The sequence below is a fragment of the Thermobia domestica genome, chromosome 8 (genome assembly GCF_964235325.1).
Source record: "Thermobia domestica chromosome 8, izTheDome1.hap1.1, whole genome shotgun sequence".
Taxonomy (NCBI): domain Eukaryota; kingdom Metazoa; phylum Arthropoda; class Insecta; order Zygentoma; family Lepismatidae; genus Thermobia; species Thermobia domestica.
This window is the reverse complement of record NC_137461.1, coordinates 137,065,401-137,084,463: the sequence shown is the minus strand read 5'-3', so window position 1 is coordinate 137,084,463 and position 19,063 is coordinate 137,065,401. Positions and strand designations below refer to the sequence as shown.

Sequence of the window (19,063 nt, the reverse complement as noted above, 5' to 3'; positions counted from 1 at the left end):
GATAACAATAAGAAATGATAGAAAATGCAATGAGCTGATCAGTAGGGTACTGTATATCTACTTTTGAGCCACCCTGTACAGCTGAAAATCTAACCCTACCCTGATACATGGAAATAATATCCTGCGAGAAATATGAGCGAGTTGCTGCAAGTAACAAAAGTAAACTAAAGATGAATAAATTGCTCAAAAATAAAAATACACCAATTGAATTTTATTCTATATGTGTTCTCTTCTTTAAACATGTCCCTATTACATTCCTAAAAAATAGAAGGATTGCTTTTAACAGCATGAAAATATTTTACCATGTGCAATCGTAAAGTCTTTCTGACAGGCAGACAAAATTTATTAAATTATCATCACCTTCACAGGCCATACTAGTATAGGTAGAGACGTCAGTATTTTAGAAAATTCCACTTGCATGAAGGCTTAGGTGTCAATATCTAAAATATTTTGATTTTCTATTTTGTATTTATAAAATCACATAAGTGAGGAAACGTTTGAACGGTTGAAATTGAATTTTCAGACATTCTTTTTCTTTTTCTTTCTTTCTTTTTTTTTTCAAAATCGTTAAGACTATTAGGTTTAACTTTCGTTTTACGAGATTGCTGTGATCCAATTCTCTGATTGTAACATATGAGTTTCTCCATTTTATGAAAATGAATCAATCTAAAAAACTGTGCACAATTAATTTTATTATTGTTATCGTTTCTTCCTTTTCAGCTTTATGTAATTCAAACAAGGGTATAAATGTTACTTTGGATACACTCACGCTATCAGTTAAATGATAAGTATTAGTAGGGTCTTCCATTCGACTCACTATGAAATTATATACCATTCCTGCGAGAATTACCTCTTGAAAAACTAAATTTTCAAAACTATTTTCTTTACAGTCTGTGTTGTATTTAAAATATGATAAATCACTAACAGTGCCACTACTGATGTATAGTCTGCAGCAACAAACCTGCAACATGAGCATGTAAGTTTATTGTAATACGACGAAGTCTTTTGCTCCAAAATAAGTGTGCAGGGGAGGACGCCGAGGTTTCTCCTGGCGTGATTCGTGCCACTTAGGCGTTATGTTGATTCCCTGCGCTGTTAGGCATAGTTTCTCAATAAACTTACATGTTCATGTTGCAGGTTTTGTGCTGCGGACTGTACAAATATCACCTCAAGTACTCACGACGTCACCATCAGTAAGTTAATTTATATACTAGTTTCGCATTTCAAAGTTAAAATATCTCTTCCCATGAGGGAAATAATGAGAGTGTCACCGACTCCGTCTTGGGTAAAGGATTAACTGTTTAATGCTGCTTCTTTCGCATTCTTCATCGCAACGTAACGGCCTTTATTTATCTCAGCAATGTTAGTACTTATCAGCAGGGATGTACGCAGTGAAGGGTCCTGGGGGTCCGGGCCCCCGAAATTTTGACTTTTGTGTAAATTTAGCCTAATTTTAGGGGCAATTTTAGGAATTTTAATATAAAATATCCTCATATTGAGTGTAGACCACCCCCCGAAATAAATTCCTGCGTACACTACTGCTTATCAGTGCTGCAATAGTAATACTGTGCTAGTGTTTCAGTGTTCAGTGAAACATAATTTTTAAGTGCATCTTTTCAGAGCGGATCGCTTCTATAAGGTGCAATTTGACAAACAAAAATAATCCTCTGGCTTATTTTTTTTAACCGGCCAGGGGATATTACATCTTACACCTGCTTCATATTTGTCAACAAAGCCAAGCGTTTCTTTACTATTACTACAACCAAAGGTATTATCATAATCATCATGCAATCCGTAAAAGGACGACCGTCATCACCACCCCCAGGTTCTACGAGGACCCAGGAGCATAGTGTATATAATAGCAGGAATATCCTAGAGTATATCAGTTTGCTCTAGGACTGGTGATTTTACCTACCTTCTCTTGGCTGTATTGGGCCTTGAGAGCTGGGGTGGTCTCTTTGCTCGACTGTCTTTACGTTATATTCCATTGGCACCAGTAGATCTGCGACACCAATTGTGGTAATGCCAAGAACATCAGGACTGCGCCGAGAAGGAGTTAAGTCGCATTTTCTTCTTCGATGAGAGTAGATATTCAGTTTGAGCATTGATTCTGGACTACCTCATCTGGCGAGAAGTAGAAACACGCAACGAACTCAGGAACACTGTCGAACATGATCATTCTGGTGGTCTGGTGTTTTGTGCGAAGCTCTAATGTTGCATAGAAATACTGACCTCCGGATTTCCCAATTTTTGAATGTGGTACACTCACCGGTCAATGTTATTGTGGCACTGTGCTCCACACATACATCTTCACAGAGGTGCAGTCGGCCCCAACTTCTTTATGGATGAACATGCCCCACATCATCAAACAGCGCAGCTGGCGGAGCTCTTGGAACGAAAGAATATTAAGCGAATGGACTAGCCTGCTTGCTCTTCAAACTTGAATCCCACAAAAGTATGTTTAGGATGCTATGGGAAGACATCTTGCACCACGTCTAGATGTACAGGGACCATCCAACAGTTGTCAACAGCACTGGTGGAATAATACTATACTTGGATCGGAGGAACTCTATACCACAACTCATTGTCAACTTTATGAGTAGCATTAGAGCACGTTGAAAAGCATGAATCGCTGACCGTAGTGATCACACACTCTTTAAAGGATCATGTCACTCTTCCTGTATTGCCAGAGGATGCACCATACGTCGCAGTTCATTCAGAGCAAGCCATTGTCTCGTATAAAAGTCTCATTTTTGTTTTTCTAATCAAGTGTTTCTTCCTGCTTTTTTTCTGTACCGTGCAGTAGCACTACTTTCTATGTATGGTTCAAGTTTCACCAACCTATTCCACTTGGAAATGATATAGCATGCGAAAGTTACTTTCGTCTTAAAGTTTTGCACATTAGTGTGTTTCACTGTAGTTTCATATTACGGAAGCGGGCTGAAAAGTTTTGTCTATTTATTAATATCCCTCTTATTTTTGTTCGGAGAAATATCGGAACTTTTACTCGGAGTTCCTCCATTACTTACGTACAACGCCACGTGGCGGGAGTTGTGTCATCCGCCCACGTGATCAACAGTTGTGACCAAGATGACGAGTGGTATAGACGTGCGATTAAAGCAGAAAACTGTAATCGAATTCTTGACGGCGCAAGGAGTTTCATCCTACTAAGTTTTTCGGAGGAAGCAACGGTGAAGAGGCAGTCCATGGAGTACCAACATAAAGGTTCCCCCACTCCAAAAGAAATTCAAGGTCTATGCATCTGCGGTAAAAGTTTTGCGGACTTTGTTATTTCGATGTTAATGGCGTCCACATCGAATTTCTTACCACCGGTACAAACCTAAACTCGGAACGATACATCGAAAAACTAAAGAAGTTAAAGGTTCGACTGTCACGCTTCAGGTTTGACAATGGAGCCCCTCATCTTCTCCATGACAACGCTAGACCCCATACCAGCAAGATGATCACAGACGCAATATTGAAGCTTGGATACACTGTCTTCCCCCCACACCTATACGGTCCTGATCTGGCATCCAGCGACTTTTGTATATTTTCTAAAGTGAGGGAACACCTTAAAGGCACCCACTACTCATTATTACTACTATGTATTATTCTATAATGCAATGATAGTTGTTAGTACTATACTAATTAATTTTCTTTTCGTTTAATTATTCTTTATTCTTCTTCTTCCTATTATTATTTTGGCATATCTTTTATATCAGAGAATGATAAAATGTCATCTATAAAGTAGATCAATAGTTAAGTTTAAAGTATTTTTTTTATTTATAAGAATGCGTTTCTATCTTTTTATTAAAGTGTGCTTTTATTATATAAGTTTCACTTTTAAATCAACCATTGTATTTGTAGAGCTTCTCTTATGGAAAGTGAATGCACTTATTTTGATCCCGAAACCATGATCTTGGATTTTCCTGTTGTGGTGCATCCACAAGGAGAGCTTAAAGTGGGTGAAACCTTTACTGCCAATGTTATCAGCATTTTGACTACGAGTGATATTGAGATTTCGCCAAACTATATCGACTTTGAAACATGTACAACATTTGAAACTTTTCTTTTTCCTATCACCCTCAAAAATCTTTCGTTGGTATCACAGCACTTCGGCTTTATTAATGTTCCCAAGGTAAGAAAATAAGTTAATATATAAGAAGAATAGTATGAAATAAGATTTGTTGGAGATAAGAATAGATTGGCAGAAAGTGTCACACGAAGGTTGCACTGTTTTAATTGAGAACGTTAAGGACTATTTTGGCTTAACGTTGTGTTTTTTATATCCAATTTACGATAATAAATTGTGATTAGTTGGTTGAAATAAACAAATTGTTATTTTAGCAAATTAGTCTTAAATTAATATCAACACCACTATACTTCTTTACATTACATCAAAATATCCCCCCTTAATTCCCTATAATTTCAGACAGTAATAAGTAAGATAAACACACCACTAATTAGTCCTTTTTTCTTTATACATCATCATATCATCACTGTTGTTTAGTCTTAGTAGGAGTCGATGTTCGTGGTTCATCTTTTCCGTTATAAGATGACCTTCTGAAGGGATTAACACCCATTGATGTATTTAAAAATTGCATCTACTGCAATGATAGCTTAGAAGCCGTAAATATCTGTTTTCGAGCTGGCTCGTATCTCGTTCTTATTATAAGTTGATCTCTTTATCACTTCTTCACACATAGTAGCGTAGTCACAAAAATATACTTGTTTCCTAGCTCTGTAATAAATTGCACAATAGTTTCTGATTTTGTTTAGACTATCTCATGTAACTAACACTTTGAGCCATTGGACTAACTTTCTTTCCTTAATATTTCAACAAAACATTCTTGAGTTCTCTGTACATTTTATATTCTAGTGAATCTGGCCAAGTCATATAAGTTATTTGGTCGAATGTACCTATAACCGTTAATAACAGTACTTTCTTTCATCTTGCACAGCGCGACGGCTGCTGCACATAGTTGTTCAAATCACCTCAGATACGATTGAATATTTCCCATATCTATATGAAAACTTTTGAAGGAAGACAAACTTAATTTGTCGCATAAGTTTCATTACTTTTAGATGCGCCAATGTAGTTTTCGTCAAGAATACGTAATTATTACACTTAATACGTCTTCTCTATATTACGTCAAAATACTATACTTCCTTGGTTACTATCCAATATAATCTCAGGCGTCAATAAGAGAGTCCTCATACAATATCACCACAATTGTAAGCTCTCTTTCAACACTTATTAGATACTTATTAGATAAACACTTGAAACTCTACTCCGCTTAAGGGGGCCGCGGTGGCTCAGTAGTAGAGCATTCACCTCCGGTGCTTGGGGTCCCTTATTCGATCCCAGCTCACGCCGTGTGACTTTGTGGTGGACAAACACCGTGCTCGTGGGTTTTATCGGGATTCTCCCGTTTCCTCCCACTTTCTTCATTCCATCATTTCACTCATTTCTCATTATCACCGCCTCCTTTAGTCTAACCGGCATAACCATGGGACGTTAAACTTAAAGATTTCATTTCATTTTTTCTACTCCACTTAAACATCAACCATACCTCCATATTACAATATATACCACCATAACTACCACCATATTAAACATTCAATTAAAGATAACGCAGATATTCTACTGTACTGCAGATTAGGCCTATCTAAACTGAAGATTCAGTCTTAATTATCGACTACTGTTGCGCCAAATCGCATATGAACTAACTATACTTCCAACAGATAAAGTAAAACAATGTAGTAAAGAAGGAATTCTTCTAATCAGGGTCGTAATTTGAGAGGGTTGGAAAAGACAGTTGCCTCCTTTCCTGAGCTTGAAAAATACTTTTTTTTTTAAATAAATTGTACTATTACCTGACCAGGATAGCTGTGCGGTTTTGGAAGGATGGCGCTGCTGTTGTGTTTACATCAATTTCTTGGTAAGCGCGGTGCGATAGGGGAGCGGAGAGTTTCACTCTGCAGTGTATCCAACGGTTTTGAAAACTTGCTGTTTGGATGTTATGCATAGTATAACCTCTTTCCGCTTAATAAAGAACGCCGTAATTTATATGATTGTAGTGAACCATTCCTGCAGTAATGCAGATGTATTGTGAATAGTGATATATGAATGGAAATTACCAATTTAAGAACAGCATAACACAATTGACAATTCAGTGAGCTTCTACCGTGTATTAAGCAGATTGTATAAAAATTGATTACGTTTTATTCGATGTCATTATAAAACAGAAGCAGTCTGTAAAACGCTGCTCGCTAGTTTGTTCGCAAGTTAATATGGAAGGTGTATTTTTTGTTGTTGTTCTTGTTTTTTGCTTCTTACTTAAAATGTTCTGCAAATAACTTCAATAACTTTTAAAACTGTCTGTCTTAACTTGAGCCAGGGGCGGATCAAGGCTGAATGTTTGGGGGAGCGGTCGTTCGAAGTCAAATTATGGTAAGAGCGTATTGCCAAAAAAAAAAAAAAAAGTAAACAACTTTAGAAAAGGAGAATTAGCTATTGTCTGCAATTTCTAGAACAGAAATGGCCACCTACTATTTCGAAGGTGAACATTTCTTTGAGCAAGAAGGCCAATGTAGGTAATTTCTTGCAATTTATTGCTTTATTTGACTTCTGCAACGTAAAACAAAAAAAGGAAGGCCTACCAATTTTAGGTTTTATTTTACATTTATTATACAAAGGTGAAAATTCTTAAGTTTCATTTTTAAAATAAAAATATCCTATTCTGGAGGGGGGCAATCGCCCCGATCACCCCGCGACCTGGATCTGCCTCTGACTTAAGCATATGCGTGAAGTGGTTTATTATAAACAGGACAAAATGAACTGTGATAGATTGATTACAAGTAATCCGGTTAGAAACACTGCTGCTTGCATTTTAGTTCCAAAACCGGCCGCCCGCACTCGTTCGCTGGTCACGTAATAGTATATTAACATACTAATAAAAAGTGTGAAACTCATGTTTGTGTACTATCTTGCCCCCTCTTCCTCCCGGCAAAATCCGAAATGATGATACTGTCTTAAATTTTCACAAGATATATTCATGATTATGTTTTTAGATTACTTACATCCACAAATACAGCAATAACACTACAATACAACAGGATGTCTACTAAAATTCCAAAATGAAGTTTCGTGACTTTTTCGTGACCTTTTCTTTATCAGACCATAAGATTTCTTAATATTCTCAAGAGAAACTTGGATGCGAAATAGGCTGAATTTTCATGCAATAGAAGCGTTCTTTGCTTCCGATTTGGTAGCGTCTAAAAGCCGATCATGAGCATTTTTGATGGTGAATTTTGACGTTTTATAGAACAAAATTTTCCAGTCTGTACTCATATTTGTACAGATAAAAAAAATCTTGACCCAAAAGCTAAATTTCGTGACTTTTTCTTGACTTACATGGCCATTTTCGAATTTCGTGACTTTTTCGTGACATTCGTGACTTTCGTGACCGATAGACACCCTGTGCAATAATAACTTTCCGTTTAAAGTCAGTGCTGAGAAGAGACGTCAATCAATAATTAAATAAACGAATGGTTATGGTTTAATGGTGACGTGAACAGCGAGGCTATTTATCCTCTCAATCAGTAATTGTATTAATAACACTTAGTAATCTTCCTTTTCTTTTTGATGGCATGACTCATTTTTAACTATATTTATTGTAATTACATCACTATGTCAACAAGGGATCTAACAAATGAATTAAGAAGTTATTTTTTAAATATTCAGAAAGAAGATACCGTATATCCTTATATTATTTGGAAACGTTTGTACTTTCTCAATTCTTTAACTCAATATTTAAAAAAAAAAAATACTTCTCCATAAATCATCATAGAAAAATGTCTTCATTACATGAACGTACTCACATAAGTAAATTATGACCAAGGTAATGCTTCAGGATCACACAAGTGACTCTCTTCTACTTCGTTATCTATTCATTGTTTCATCGCTTTTATAAGCCTATATATATATATATATATATATATATATATATATATATATATATATATATATATCTTTTTACTATGGATAATTCATTTTTAACAACCAAGAAGGAAGATTTACATAGTTTTGTCTAAAACCATATTTAATAATAATTAAAATGGAGTCAATATAACTCAATTGTTCTATAATTTGGTCCATATCATACACAAATGTAATGTTATCTATACAAACATTATCTAGTTAAGCTACGTTTTAAATTAAAATACATCTTGTTTTACTCGTATATTAAATGATTTTTTACTACCAATTCCACAATTTTTGCAGCAAAACTTATTTATATTATCAATAGGTTTATTTGTTTGCAATTAAAAGTGAATTTAAACGTCTATATGACATTTTGAATTCAATTTCCCCTCTAAGTGTTGACCTACAATTTAACGTATATACGAGGGGCATTCAATAAGTAAAGAGACAAATTGCTATAGCTCAATAAAGATTTATTTCAATCTTTCAAAACTAAGGCTATTTTTCAATATAATCACCCTTTACAGTTATGCATTTGTCCCATCTTTCTTGCAGCTTCCTAATTCCCTTGGCGAAGAAATCTTTCGATTTACCCCAAAGCCACCTTTGCACCGCTGCCTTAACTTCCTCATTGTTAGCAAATCTTTTTCCACGTAGGGCGTCTTTGAGTGGTCCAAACAGGTAAAAATCAGATGGGGCGAGGTCTGTGCTGTAGGCAGTATGAGGTAAGACCTCCCAACCCAATTTTTGAAGCTTATCTCGGGTCAGCTGGGCTGTATGAGGGCGGGCGTTATCGTGCTGAAGAATGACTCCTTTTGACAAGAGTCCACGGCGTTTGCTCCTGATACCTGGTTTAACTTTGTGTTCTAGCATCTCAGAATAGTATAGGCTATTGATAGTTTGCTGATCTTCAGGAAATCGCAATAGATTGGACCCTGTGAGTCCCAAAAGATGGTCAGCAGCACTTTACCAGCGGAAGGTTGAACCTTGAATTTTTTGCGAACTGGAGAGCTAGTGTGTTTCTACTCCATACTCTCTGCCTTTTGGTCTCAGGGTCGTAGTGATAGATCCAGGCCTCGTCGCAACTCACTATTCTTTCAAAAAAAAAAAAGCGTCTCCTTCAATCAAACTTCGTTGCGTTAAGGCTTGACAAATGGAAAGCCTTGATTCTTTATGAGCGTCAGTTAGCTGTCTGGGAACCCATCTGGCACGCGTTTTTCTGTACTTTAAAATGTTCCTAATGACATTGTGAACAGTTCCAACACTTACTTGAACTTCCTCAGCTATCATTTCAACAGTAATTCTTCTGTTATCACGAATAAGTCCGTCAATCCTCGATTCCAACGAAGAACCAGAAACTTCCACTGGACGTCCACATCGGGGTTCATCACCTACACTTGTTCGGCCACTTTTAAACCGATCAACCCACTTGTACACATTCGCACGGTTCATACAACTGTTACCGAATTGTCTCAAAATTCGAGAAAAAATTTCACTTGGTTTTACACCTTCTGCGACTAAAAACCTAATGACTGAGCGCTGTTCTTCTAAGGTGCAATCTTCTAGAGGACTTGCCATGATGAATTGATATTTTTGAAGTTATGTTAACATAAAATTACGAAACAGCAGATCAGAGCATATCTCAAGGTTGCCAGCTAACACCCCTGAAACAAAAAAAATTGATTAGTGTTAAAAATATAGACTTTGTCTCTTTACTTATTGAATGATCCTCGTGTATATATATATATATATATATATATATATATATATATATATATATATATATATATATATATATATATATATATATATATATCCTTGATAGAGAATAAATTGTAACAACCTTTACAATAATCTAGAAAAAATCAAATCAATATTGATTGTAAATGCATAATTATATTTAAATTATACTTCTTCTTGAAATAACAGTTCAAGAATTAAACATAATAACTCATTTAAATTAAATTTAGTTTAGGCATACATTGTCAACAGATATAATCAGGATGTTTTTTTTTTTTTAATCTTTCTCCTTAGTTTGTCAGCATTCAACCAAATTTTGGTTTTGGAGCTCTTTTACCAAGGGAAGAAATCAGGCTTGATGTCCTTTATTCTCCTACTTCAGAATGTGGAGGAAATCATAAATTTTCCCTTTTGTGTAAGACTACAGATGGAGGGAAATGTATTGTTCGTTGTGAAGCATTTGTAGTGAAACCATTGGCTGAATTATCACATCAGGTTGTTATATTTCCAGCAACACCTTGCTTTTCTTATTCAATTGTTCCAATATATCTGTATGCCAATAATTTTGCTGATAAAGCGTACGAAGAGACATTGTGTGTACAACAACACCAAAAGCCTTATAGGATTTGGTACGAATTTCGATGTGACAATGAGTACGTAACTGTTTCTCCGTGTGTTGGAAGCCTTGAATCTCAGAATGTAAGTAGATTTTCTAATTGTACTATCTTTTTCATTACACACAAATCTACAAGGTAGAACGTTAAGGTATTTCTAAACTTCAGCAGGTGACTTCTCTAGAATATATATATATATATATATATATATATATATATATATATATATATATATATATATATATATATATATATATATATATATATATATATATATATGAATATCTATATGATACCTCAGTCCCGGAGATATAGAGAGCCCTCGTGAATATGTTTCTAGATAGCAAAATGCCCATCAAGGAAGAAACATGACAGAATTTCACGGGTGTTAGTTCAGGCAGCCGTACACGAGTTCATGATTTGTGTAGTTTTTTCATCACAAAATGTACTCCAAGTACCTTCTTGTGAGATAAGTTGTATTCCTGAGTGTAAATTTACTTTAGGAGGGCTTAACCGTTACGCATATATTATAAATACAGCCTGCGTACATGCCTCATGCAAAAGACAGTGCAAAAAATACGAATATCGTCTGTTAGGTGGATACTGAAAACTACGAATTATATCTAACCAAATATGGATAGATGTAGCTGGTAGGTCCATATGTGGGAACGGGGATGCATTTGTATGAAGCAGGCCCGTCAGCGAAGATGGATATGCTCGTGAGTGAGACAGAGGAAACACATTGCGTTACTAGGTACCTTACGTGTCGGACAGCTTTATCATTACAGATCATGACTTAACACACCGCATTAACATAATTCATTTCATCATGTTTCCTTATGGATGCATGTAGTTTTGATTACGTTCTTTTACGGATGTTCTGTTGAAATAACATTCGATATTTCTTCTGTAAATCTATCTTCTGTCTAAAATAAGACAGCACCATTTCACGTTTGGAGCTATCTAAGTGCTCTTGTCTATTCGTCGTCCGTCGAGGATGTTCAAATCTAGCGAAACACATGATTCAGGGCTGCAGCATCAATCGAGCAATGCCATGTGTTTTTGAACATGTGCGTGCATCCATGATGCACCGTGTTCATGCTTCTCTGTACAGATCGTGGCCATTTTTGATCACTTAATTTAATAACGTTGCGTCCAGTGCGGGACTATGTTCTTGCCTTTTCCAGAGACGTGTCTGTCATTCCCAATTAAATGTTGTCCTGTTGCTAGTTGTCAATGCTCCACCTGCCTCCTTGACTATGCCTACGGTGTGTTGGTGACTGTTCCTACTGTTTTGTAATGAGTTGATCAGTTGGTCGACTGATGCTGGATCCCTCGGTGGTCGGGCTTTTATCTGTCCTCTTCGAGTCCTTCCGTGAGGTTCGTCTTCTTTCGGCGTTCCTCGGTGTCTTTCGTGTCGGCTTCTTGTCTGCTAGGCTGTTTACAATTAATAACATGTGTTGTGTTGACATGTGGGGATTTATGTATAAGGTGCTAATGTGCACGGTTGACAACACTTGGGAGGTGAATCTACTCATAGAAAGAAGCAAAAATGGCAGTAAACATTTTCTCGGAATCGCTTAGTTTCAGAGTTACAAGCTGCCGGGAGCGTGGAAAAATGAACTTCGGAAGAGAATATCTCTAAAACTACTAGCCATTGAGTTGAGTTGTAGTATATATATATATATATATATATATACGTATGTACAGAATATGGAGTTTATAGTTAAATTAAATTTTAAGTTCAAAACCTGTTAATTTTTCCACTAGATAATTCTCATCAATATTATTGCAAAAATTTATCCCAAAGATGTAATACGCAATACGCATTTTTTTAGTTGTAAAGTGTTATAATATACTAATGATATGATAACTCTAACTCGAATATGAAATGAAATGAAATCTACCGTCTAGACTACAGGAGATGGCGATGATGAGAAATGAATGAAATGAACATAGTGGGAGGAAACGGGAGAACCCCGAGGAAACCCACGCACACAATGTTTGTCCACCACAAAGTTCACTTGGCGGGAGCTAAGATTGAACCCGGGATCAGAGGTGAACGCTCTATCACTGAGCCACCGCAGCCCCTTGTAGAACACAGTTGGAATGGCAAAGAGTATTGGACTGGCATTTGGTAGAGCAAATGCTCTACCGCTAACCGATCAACTCGTAACTAGGGGCTTATATCTCAAAATCACTAGTCTTGTAATACCAGTGTAAAACTTTTCGAAATCAAATATTTTACAGTTGTATTGTATCGAATTTTAAATATCTTCCTATAAACTTATGACAAATTAGAGGCATCAGCAACAGAATTTAGAAATGACGTCTATGATTATTCTAGTATTTCTACTTCATGGTATTTCACGTCTTGTAAAATAGATATTACAAGACTAGTGGTTTTGAGAAATAAGTCCCTGTTGCCTGTGCTTTATTAGGATCATGGAAGTGGGGCTTATAATATTGTAATGTCAGCACGTGCTCACAATAATTGTTGAAAGAAAGCGAAATTTTAATTATTTTTTGATAATAGCCAGCTAGAGTGAGCATCTCGGTTGAGTTCATTAGTGAAGTCCATCCTTTAACATCTTAACGAGTAACGGTGACTTATGTTTGTCCGTTAGTGTACATGTACAAAAACGAATTTTTGGATTCTGATTTATACAATAGATAGCTAGAGCGATTATCTCGACCGAGTTCATTAGTAGAATCAATCCGTTAACATCTTAATGTGTAACAATGACTTACGTCTCTCCGTTACTCCACATGGTAAATCTTGAACGAAAGCGGATTTTTTATACCATTTTTTTTTTTTTTGCAAAGATGGTAAAAGTTACACGTCACGCCATTAGATGGCAGCAATGGTTTTCCAGCAATTGACTCTACCAGACGAAATTAAAAATTATAGTACGTGATCCTCTGTATTGTCTATCAGAGTTTATTTCTTATTTAAATATATATGCTCCGCACAGAAAAATCTTATAGCTATGATTGCTGGTAGTTCAGTAATACAGCATATAGGCGGAAGCAAGAGATTGGAGTTAAATTTCTTGAAAATGCGATCTTCACACTTACAGTATGTACAAACATTTTCCCGATGTCAAGTTTGACTATTTTTATAATGTAAAAAATAAAACACCATTGAAACACTTTTAGTACAGATGTTGAGGGGAAATTTGATGAAATCGTGTGTGTTTATAAAGTGTGCTTCGCGTGTCCAAAAATGTTATTTCTCTAAAAACAGTATCTAGTATGATATATTTAAAAAACTTCTTCTCGACATACAGTTCGAAAACAAAGTGATGACAAACATGTTGCACATTTTGTACATAAATCTGGGACATACTTGGACAACACAGTATATGCAAGGGATGAATATGTGTTATGTGGAGGTGTTCAAAGAGTGTCAGTAAAGTGTACTGTGTACTACTGTGTCTAAAAGTAATTCTGTATTTTTTGCAGTATAAGTTGCTGAAATCCTCGCTAATTAAAAACCAAATCTTTCGCAAATAACATTAGATACAGTGAGAAATTGTACCGATCAATTTAACGATCTAAAATACTTTTTCTTTCTACGGCTGTATTCAATTCTTCCTTAAATTGATTAAATTTCTTATGCTTCTGACTTCAGTATCACTATTATTATTATTATTATTATTATTATTATTATTATTATTATTATTATTATTATTATTATTATTATTATTATTATTATTATTATTATTATTATTATTATTATTATAGCTTTTATGAATATTCGAAACGGCACTACTGAAAGCAAAAGCAAGAGTGCTGCCAAACGAACCAATCTTTATTTCAGGATCTGATTTCATTGATATTTCTTTTTTTGGTATTCTAAAGTATGAATTTACTTTGGCATGGAAATGAAAATGTTGTTAAAACACTAGTTATTTATAAAAGAAGTAATTCACAATTTAACTTGTTATTAATATTTCAGTTCACCAAAATACATTTAACGTTCCATCCTGAGATTCCAACCGAAGAAGTCGAATACAAGCTGCTAGAAATTAAAAGGGAAGAAGAGGAGAGATTAAAAGAGGAAGCGAAAACAAAAGTAAGTTACGTTATTATATTATATTCTTCATAGTTAACCTAGACATTTACTGTTGTATTTGTTAAATGTCAAAGTAATATTAATTTAAAAGTGACAAATATCAATCATGAGACCAAGTGGAAATTTTAATATATAAAAATAAACCTATACAGTCAAGTAAGTCAAATTCTTATTCAAACTCAGAAAGATAACCACAACTAAAATGCTGAACTACTACAGAAAGAAGTCGGCCTATCATGCATAGCAATCAAACATAATATATACTACAACTCAAATTTATTTATTTTTTCTACTTCTAACTTTTCTACATTTAATGTCCATAAATATTATCAATAAAATACCCAATCGTTCAATAATACATACTGTTGTGAATTCAATAGAACACAAGATTCACAATTTAGAAGCAATTTGTTGCCATTGTCACAGGTTTTCTCTTCCACTACTCTTTACTTACTCATGAATGACAGCATACCACAGATCTGAGTCGCTCTTAAGTGGCCAAGCGATCTCGGTGTCTGATAATAATTTTTCTATTCCCGTTCGAATGTGACAAGTAGAGGAGCGGGGATGCTTGTGCGTATTCAGTTCTTGGAATTTTGCAGCAGTGTTCAGTTCTTGGAATGACAAACGAAGATGCTTACTTTCAAGAAGTAACAAGGTGGGCAGTTATTGTGAATCTTAGGCGTGCGTGATACAGAACTGGTATTTATGCGCGTTTCAGTATTTCAAGATGCCGAAAGTTGGTCTTTCTGGGCAACAGAATTTGGAAAAATTTGTGAGTTTGGGCGTACTGTGTTTTCAACAGACGGTTCTGTACTGTTTGAAACTGAAGTTATATAAAACTGGTTTCCGTTAAAAAGCGTTATTTTGTAACACACCACTGCAAAACACAATTCTGCAAGGACACGCAAATCAGCTGGTGAAAAGTTTCAAAATCTTGGAATAGTCACGAATCCCGCTTCGCGTACTAACAGTTTTGCGAATGATCTATGTGAAGCTTTAATTAACGCGGACATTTCTTTATAGAAGTTAGAAAATGTTTTCTTTAGAAACTTTCTCGAGAAATTCATAAAACAAAAAGTTCCAAGTGAATCATCTTTGAGAAAGACTTACGTTGATAGCGCGTACAGCAGAACTATTGACGATGTCCGTAAAAGTGTTGCTGACAAAAATATATGGATTTCAATTGATGAAACTTGCGATATTCCAGGACGTTCCATTGCCAACGTTGTAATTTGAACTTTGGGAGGGGAAGAAGGGACACAAACATTTTTGATTGCATCAGAAGTTCTGGAAAAAGTAAATGGCACGACAATTGCACAGGTTTTTACAAAATCGCTGAGTATTCTGTGGCCAGAATGTGTAAAATACAATAAGGTCCTTCATTTTGTCACAGATGGACCTGCATACATGAAAAGTGCAGCAAAAGCCCTAAAGGTTCTATTCCCACGTATGCTGCATGTCACCTGTCTGGCACACGCGGTACATAGAATTGCAGAGGAAGTTCGCTCTCATTTTCCTGACGTTGACCTTCTTGTGTCAAATGTGAAAAAGGTATTTCTGAAAGCCCCCTCGCGAACAAGTGCGTTTCGCGAATTAGCCCCTGAACTTCCGCTTCCACCACAGCCTGTCTTAACGAGATGGGGTATGTGGATTACAGCTGTTCTCTATTATGCTAACAACTTTGAACCCATCAAAAGAATCATTGATATTTTTGATGAGAATGATGCGTCTTCAATGAAGGTTGCTCAAAGTTTGCTTAAGAAGAATTCCTTGAAAAAGGACTTAGTCTTCATTGCAACACATTTTACAAAGTTACCAGATGCTATTGCCAAGCTTGAAAAAAAAAAAAAAAAAAAAAAAAAAAAAAACAGACTCTCGCTAGTTCTCTGAAAGTCTTCAATGATACTCTCAACGATCTGAGTGTTGTAACTGGTGACAAGGGCGAGTACAAGTGCGATCGTGTTGTAAGTGCTAATCCAGATTTGGGAAAATTGAAGGACATCGCTAGTGTTATGGAAGGTGATGATGATACAACCGTTGACAGTGACATGGATCATTCCCAAATTACATGTTCCAAGTATGGTCCAGTGACATCTGTAGATGCGGAAAGATCATTTTCACATCTAAAGCGAATTCTTTCTGACAGAAGACAAAGTCTTTCCTTTGAAAATCTTAAAAAGATGTTAATAACTTCAGACATCAAAAATATCAAAAACCTTTCGTAAATGAAAATAAACTGCTAGTGTAGTGTAAAATGACTTCACTTTAGTATTTCGTGTGCTTTGAATGTTTGTGCTAATGTAACCGCGTGTGAATAAAATGTGATAGTGTTTTTAAGTTATTGTTTCATTGTTACTACTGAAGAATGGAGAATGAATTGTTAGATGTAGTTCCTTCACGGGTTGTGCAAGTTTCCAGAATTTTAACTGGCAAGTACAAAGTGCAAAATGAAACATTTTATTCGATCATATCTATTTTTTCTCCGAAGTTCGTGATTGCTTGTTTATTTTATTTTGCCATTTTACCTACCATTTTTGGGTGTTTATTTTGCAATTTTGCCAGCCATTTTCGGGCTTTTATTTCGCCATTAATTCCGGGCTTTAGTCATAACAATTACTAAATTACAATGATTTAATAATTATTTTTGCAGTATTACTGTCAATTTCATTTAGTTTATAGCTATAAAGACAGAAAGGAAAAACATTATTAATCGCTGTATGTAACCTTAGCCTTAATCTTTTTATCATATCTATTCGTGAAATCCGATCGTTACGACATAATTGTATATTTACGAGTATTTTAAATATAAGAAATAACTAAAAGATACGTTTAAAATTTCAGAAAGGTAAAGCGCAGAAACCAGCAGCGAAAGGCAAAAAGGGTAAAGGAAATGAAGTTCCGGTAGAAATATTTGAACCACCACCTAGTGAGCTATTTCCTGTTGAAAAAACTTTATTGGAAGCTTATGAAGAGAATCATTTTGTAGCAACAGTTACATGCTTCGTGCAAGCTATGTTCTCAGATGAATCTAAACCTAGGTAAGAACACTGGTGCAATTTCGATAATTTTGGTACCATCGTGTTTGTCTCGTCACATACTACAAGAATCAAGGGAAAAAAGATGGGGTTCAGTTTGCTCCGTTCCCTCTATTTTACATATAAAACTACAAAATTACTCAAATTACCCATGTTCCCCTGGTGTAATTTTGATAATTTTTGTACCATCGTGTTTGTAGCGCCACATACTATAAGAATCAAGCGAAAAAAGATGGAGCCCAGTTTGTTCCCTCCCTTTCATTTTACATATATACTAAAACTACAAAATTACTCATGTTCCCCTGGTGCAATTTCGATAATTTTCGTACTATCGTGTTTATCTCATCACATAGTACAAGAATCAAGCGAAAAAAAGATGGGTTCTTATTAATTTAAATAAATAAGAAAATGTATTCTATTTTCTGTTTGTGATTAATCTGATTGGAAACGGCCACTTTGATTTGAAAAAGTACTCACTTGTCAGAAATTCCTTGAACTTAGGCTACCTGGCCAATATTCTTACATTTCGAGAGGCCTAAGTTTATTTCGAGTTGCTATGTATTTCTCTCAGTCCTAGTAGAGTTCGATTTAAAAAATAAAATAAAATAAAATACAAAAGGAAAATCATATGTCGATTGCACTTAATATATGAGCGATTCCGGCTCTAAAATATACTAATAATCACAATTAATTAAATGAAATGAAATTTCTAGTTTTACATCCATAGTTATCCTCTTTAGGTTAAAGTAGATAGACGATTAATGAAAGTGAATAATTATTAAACAATTGACGAAGGAAACGGGAGAAACTTGAGACACGATACTATTCACCATAGTCATTTGGCTTTGGATCAAAACAGGGACCTCTTGCACCAGACGATAGCGCACTACTTTGAGCCACTGTGTCCCTCAATGATTACAACAGTATTCAATCTTCTAATATACACTGTGTTTTAAAAACATCATCCAGTTTCAAACAATCGTAACTATGCAGTTTTTTACCCATTCCGAAACAAAAATAAACCGTCAGAAAGAAAGAATTCTCACGTTTCGCGCGGTTGCCGGTAGGTTGCAATACGGCGCTTTCTTCACCGGTCACTGCAGTGTTTGCCAGGATGGTAATGCACGGCAGAAATCATTTTGCGTTCTACGCTTCCCGAAATGTGAGCCAGAAACAACGGTTCAAGGTGAAATTTGTCAACAATAATTGGTGTTAAAGCTCTTACTATATTAGGGGGTAATATAGACAATTCCAAGGAATGAGTTATTTGTTTAAAGGGAGATTCAGTGGTCACTTCCGCGAATCAGAAGTGGAGCGCATCTGGCAGTTTCGCACGTAGTCCTTAAAAAAAATCTACTCCATGGATATGCCGTGCATTCTAATAGAGCCAGACTGAGCACTGTTGAAGGTAATCAAAAATATTGATCTTATATTAGCTCAGTTTATGCATGTTAATGGCATCTGTTGGCAGGGTGGCGGAACTCACTGTCTCGTGTGTGTTGAGCTCAGTGATGTGCCGTAAACTATAATTTTACGTCTACGCGATTGTCTACTGTAATCTATACGTAATCTACATTACACCTTTTCCCGTGTAGACTATGTAGAC

The 19,063-nt window shown here is 35.6% G+C and overlaps 1 protein-coding gene across 1 annotated transcript in view; it reads left to right on the top strand.

Annotated features, from left to right (window-relative positions):
• The window catches only part of LOC145693235 (cilia- and flagella-associated protein 74-like), a 124,905-nt gene that overhangs the window by 74,097 nt on the left and 31,745 nt on the right, over positions 1-19,063 (top strand). The window contains exons 5-8 of the mRNA XM_081769040.1: positions 3,868-4,138; positions 10,022-10,426; positions 14,303-14,419; positions 17,264-17,460. Of these exons, the coding sequence (XP_081625166.1) occupies positions 3,868-4,138; positions 10,022-10,426; positions 14,303-14,419; positions 17,264-17,460 (990 nt within the window). The remainder of the gene's footprint in view (positions 1-3,867; positions 4,139-10,021; positions 10,427-14,302; positions 14,420-17,263; positions 17,461-19,063) is intronic.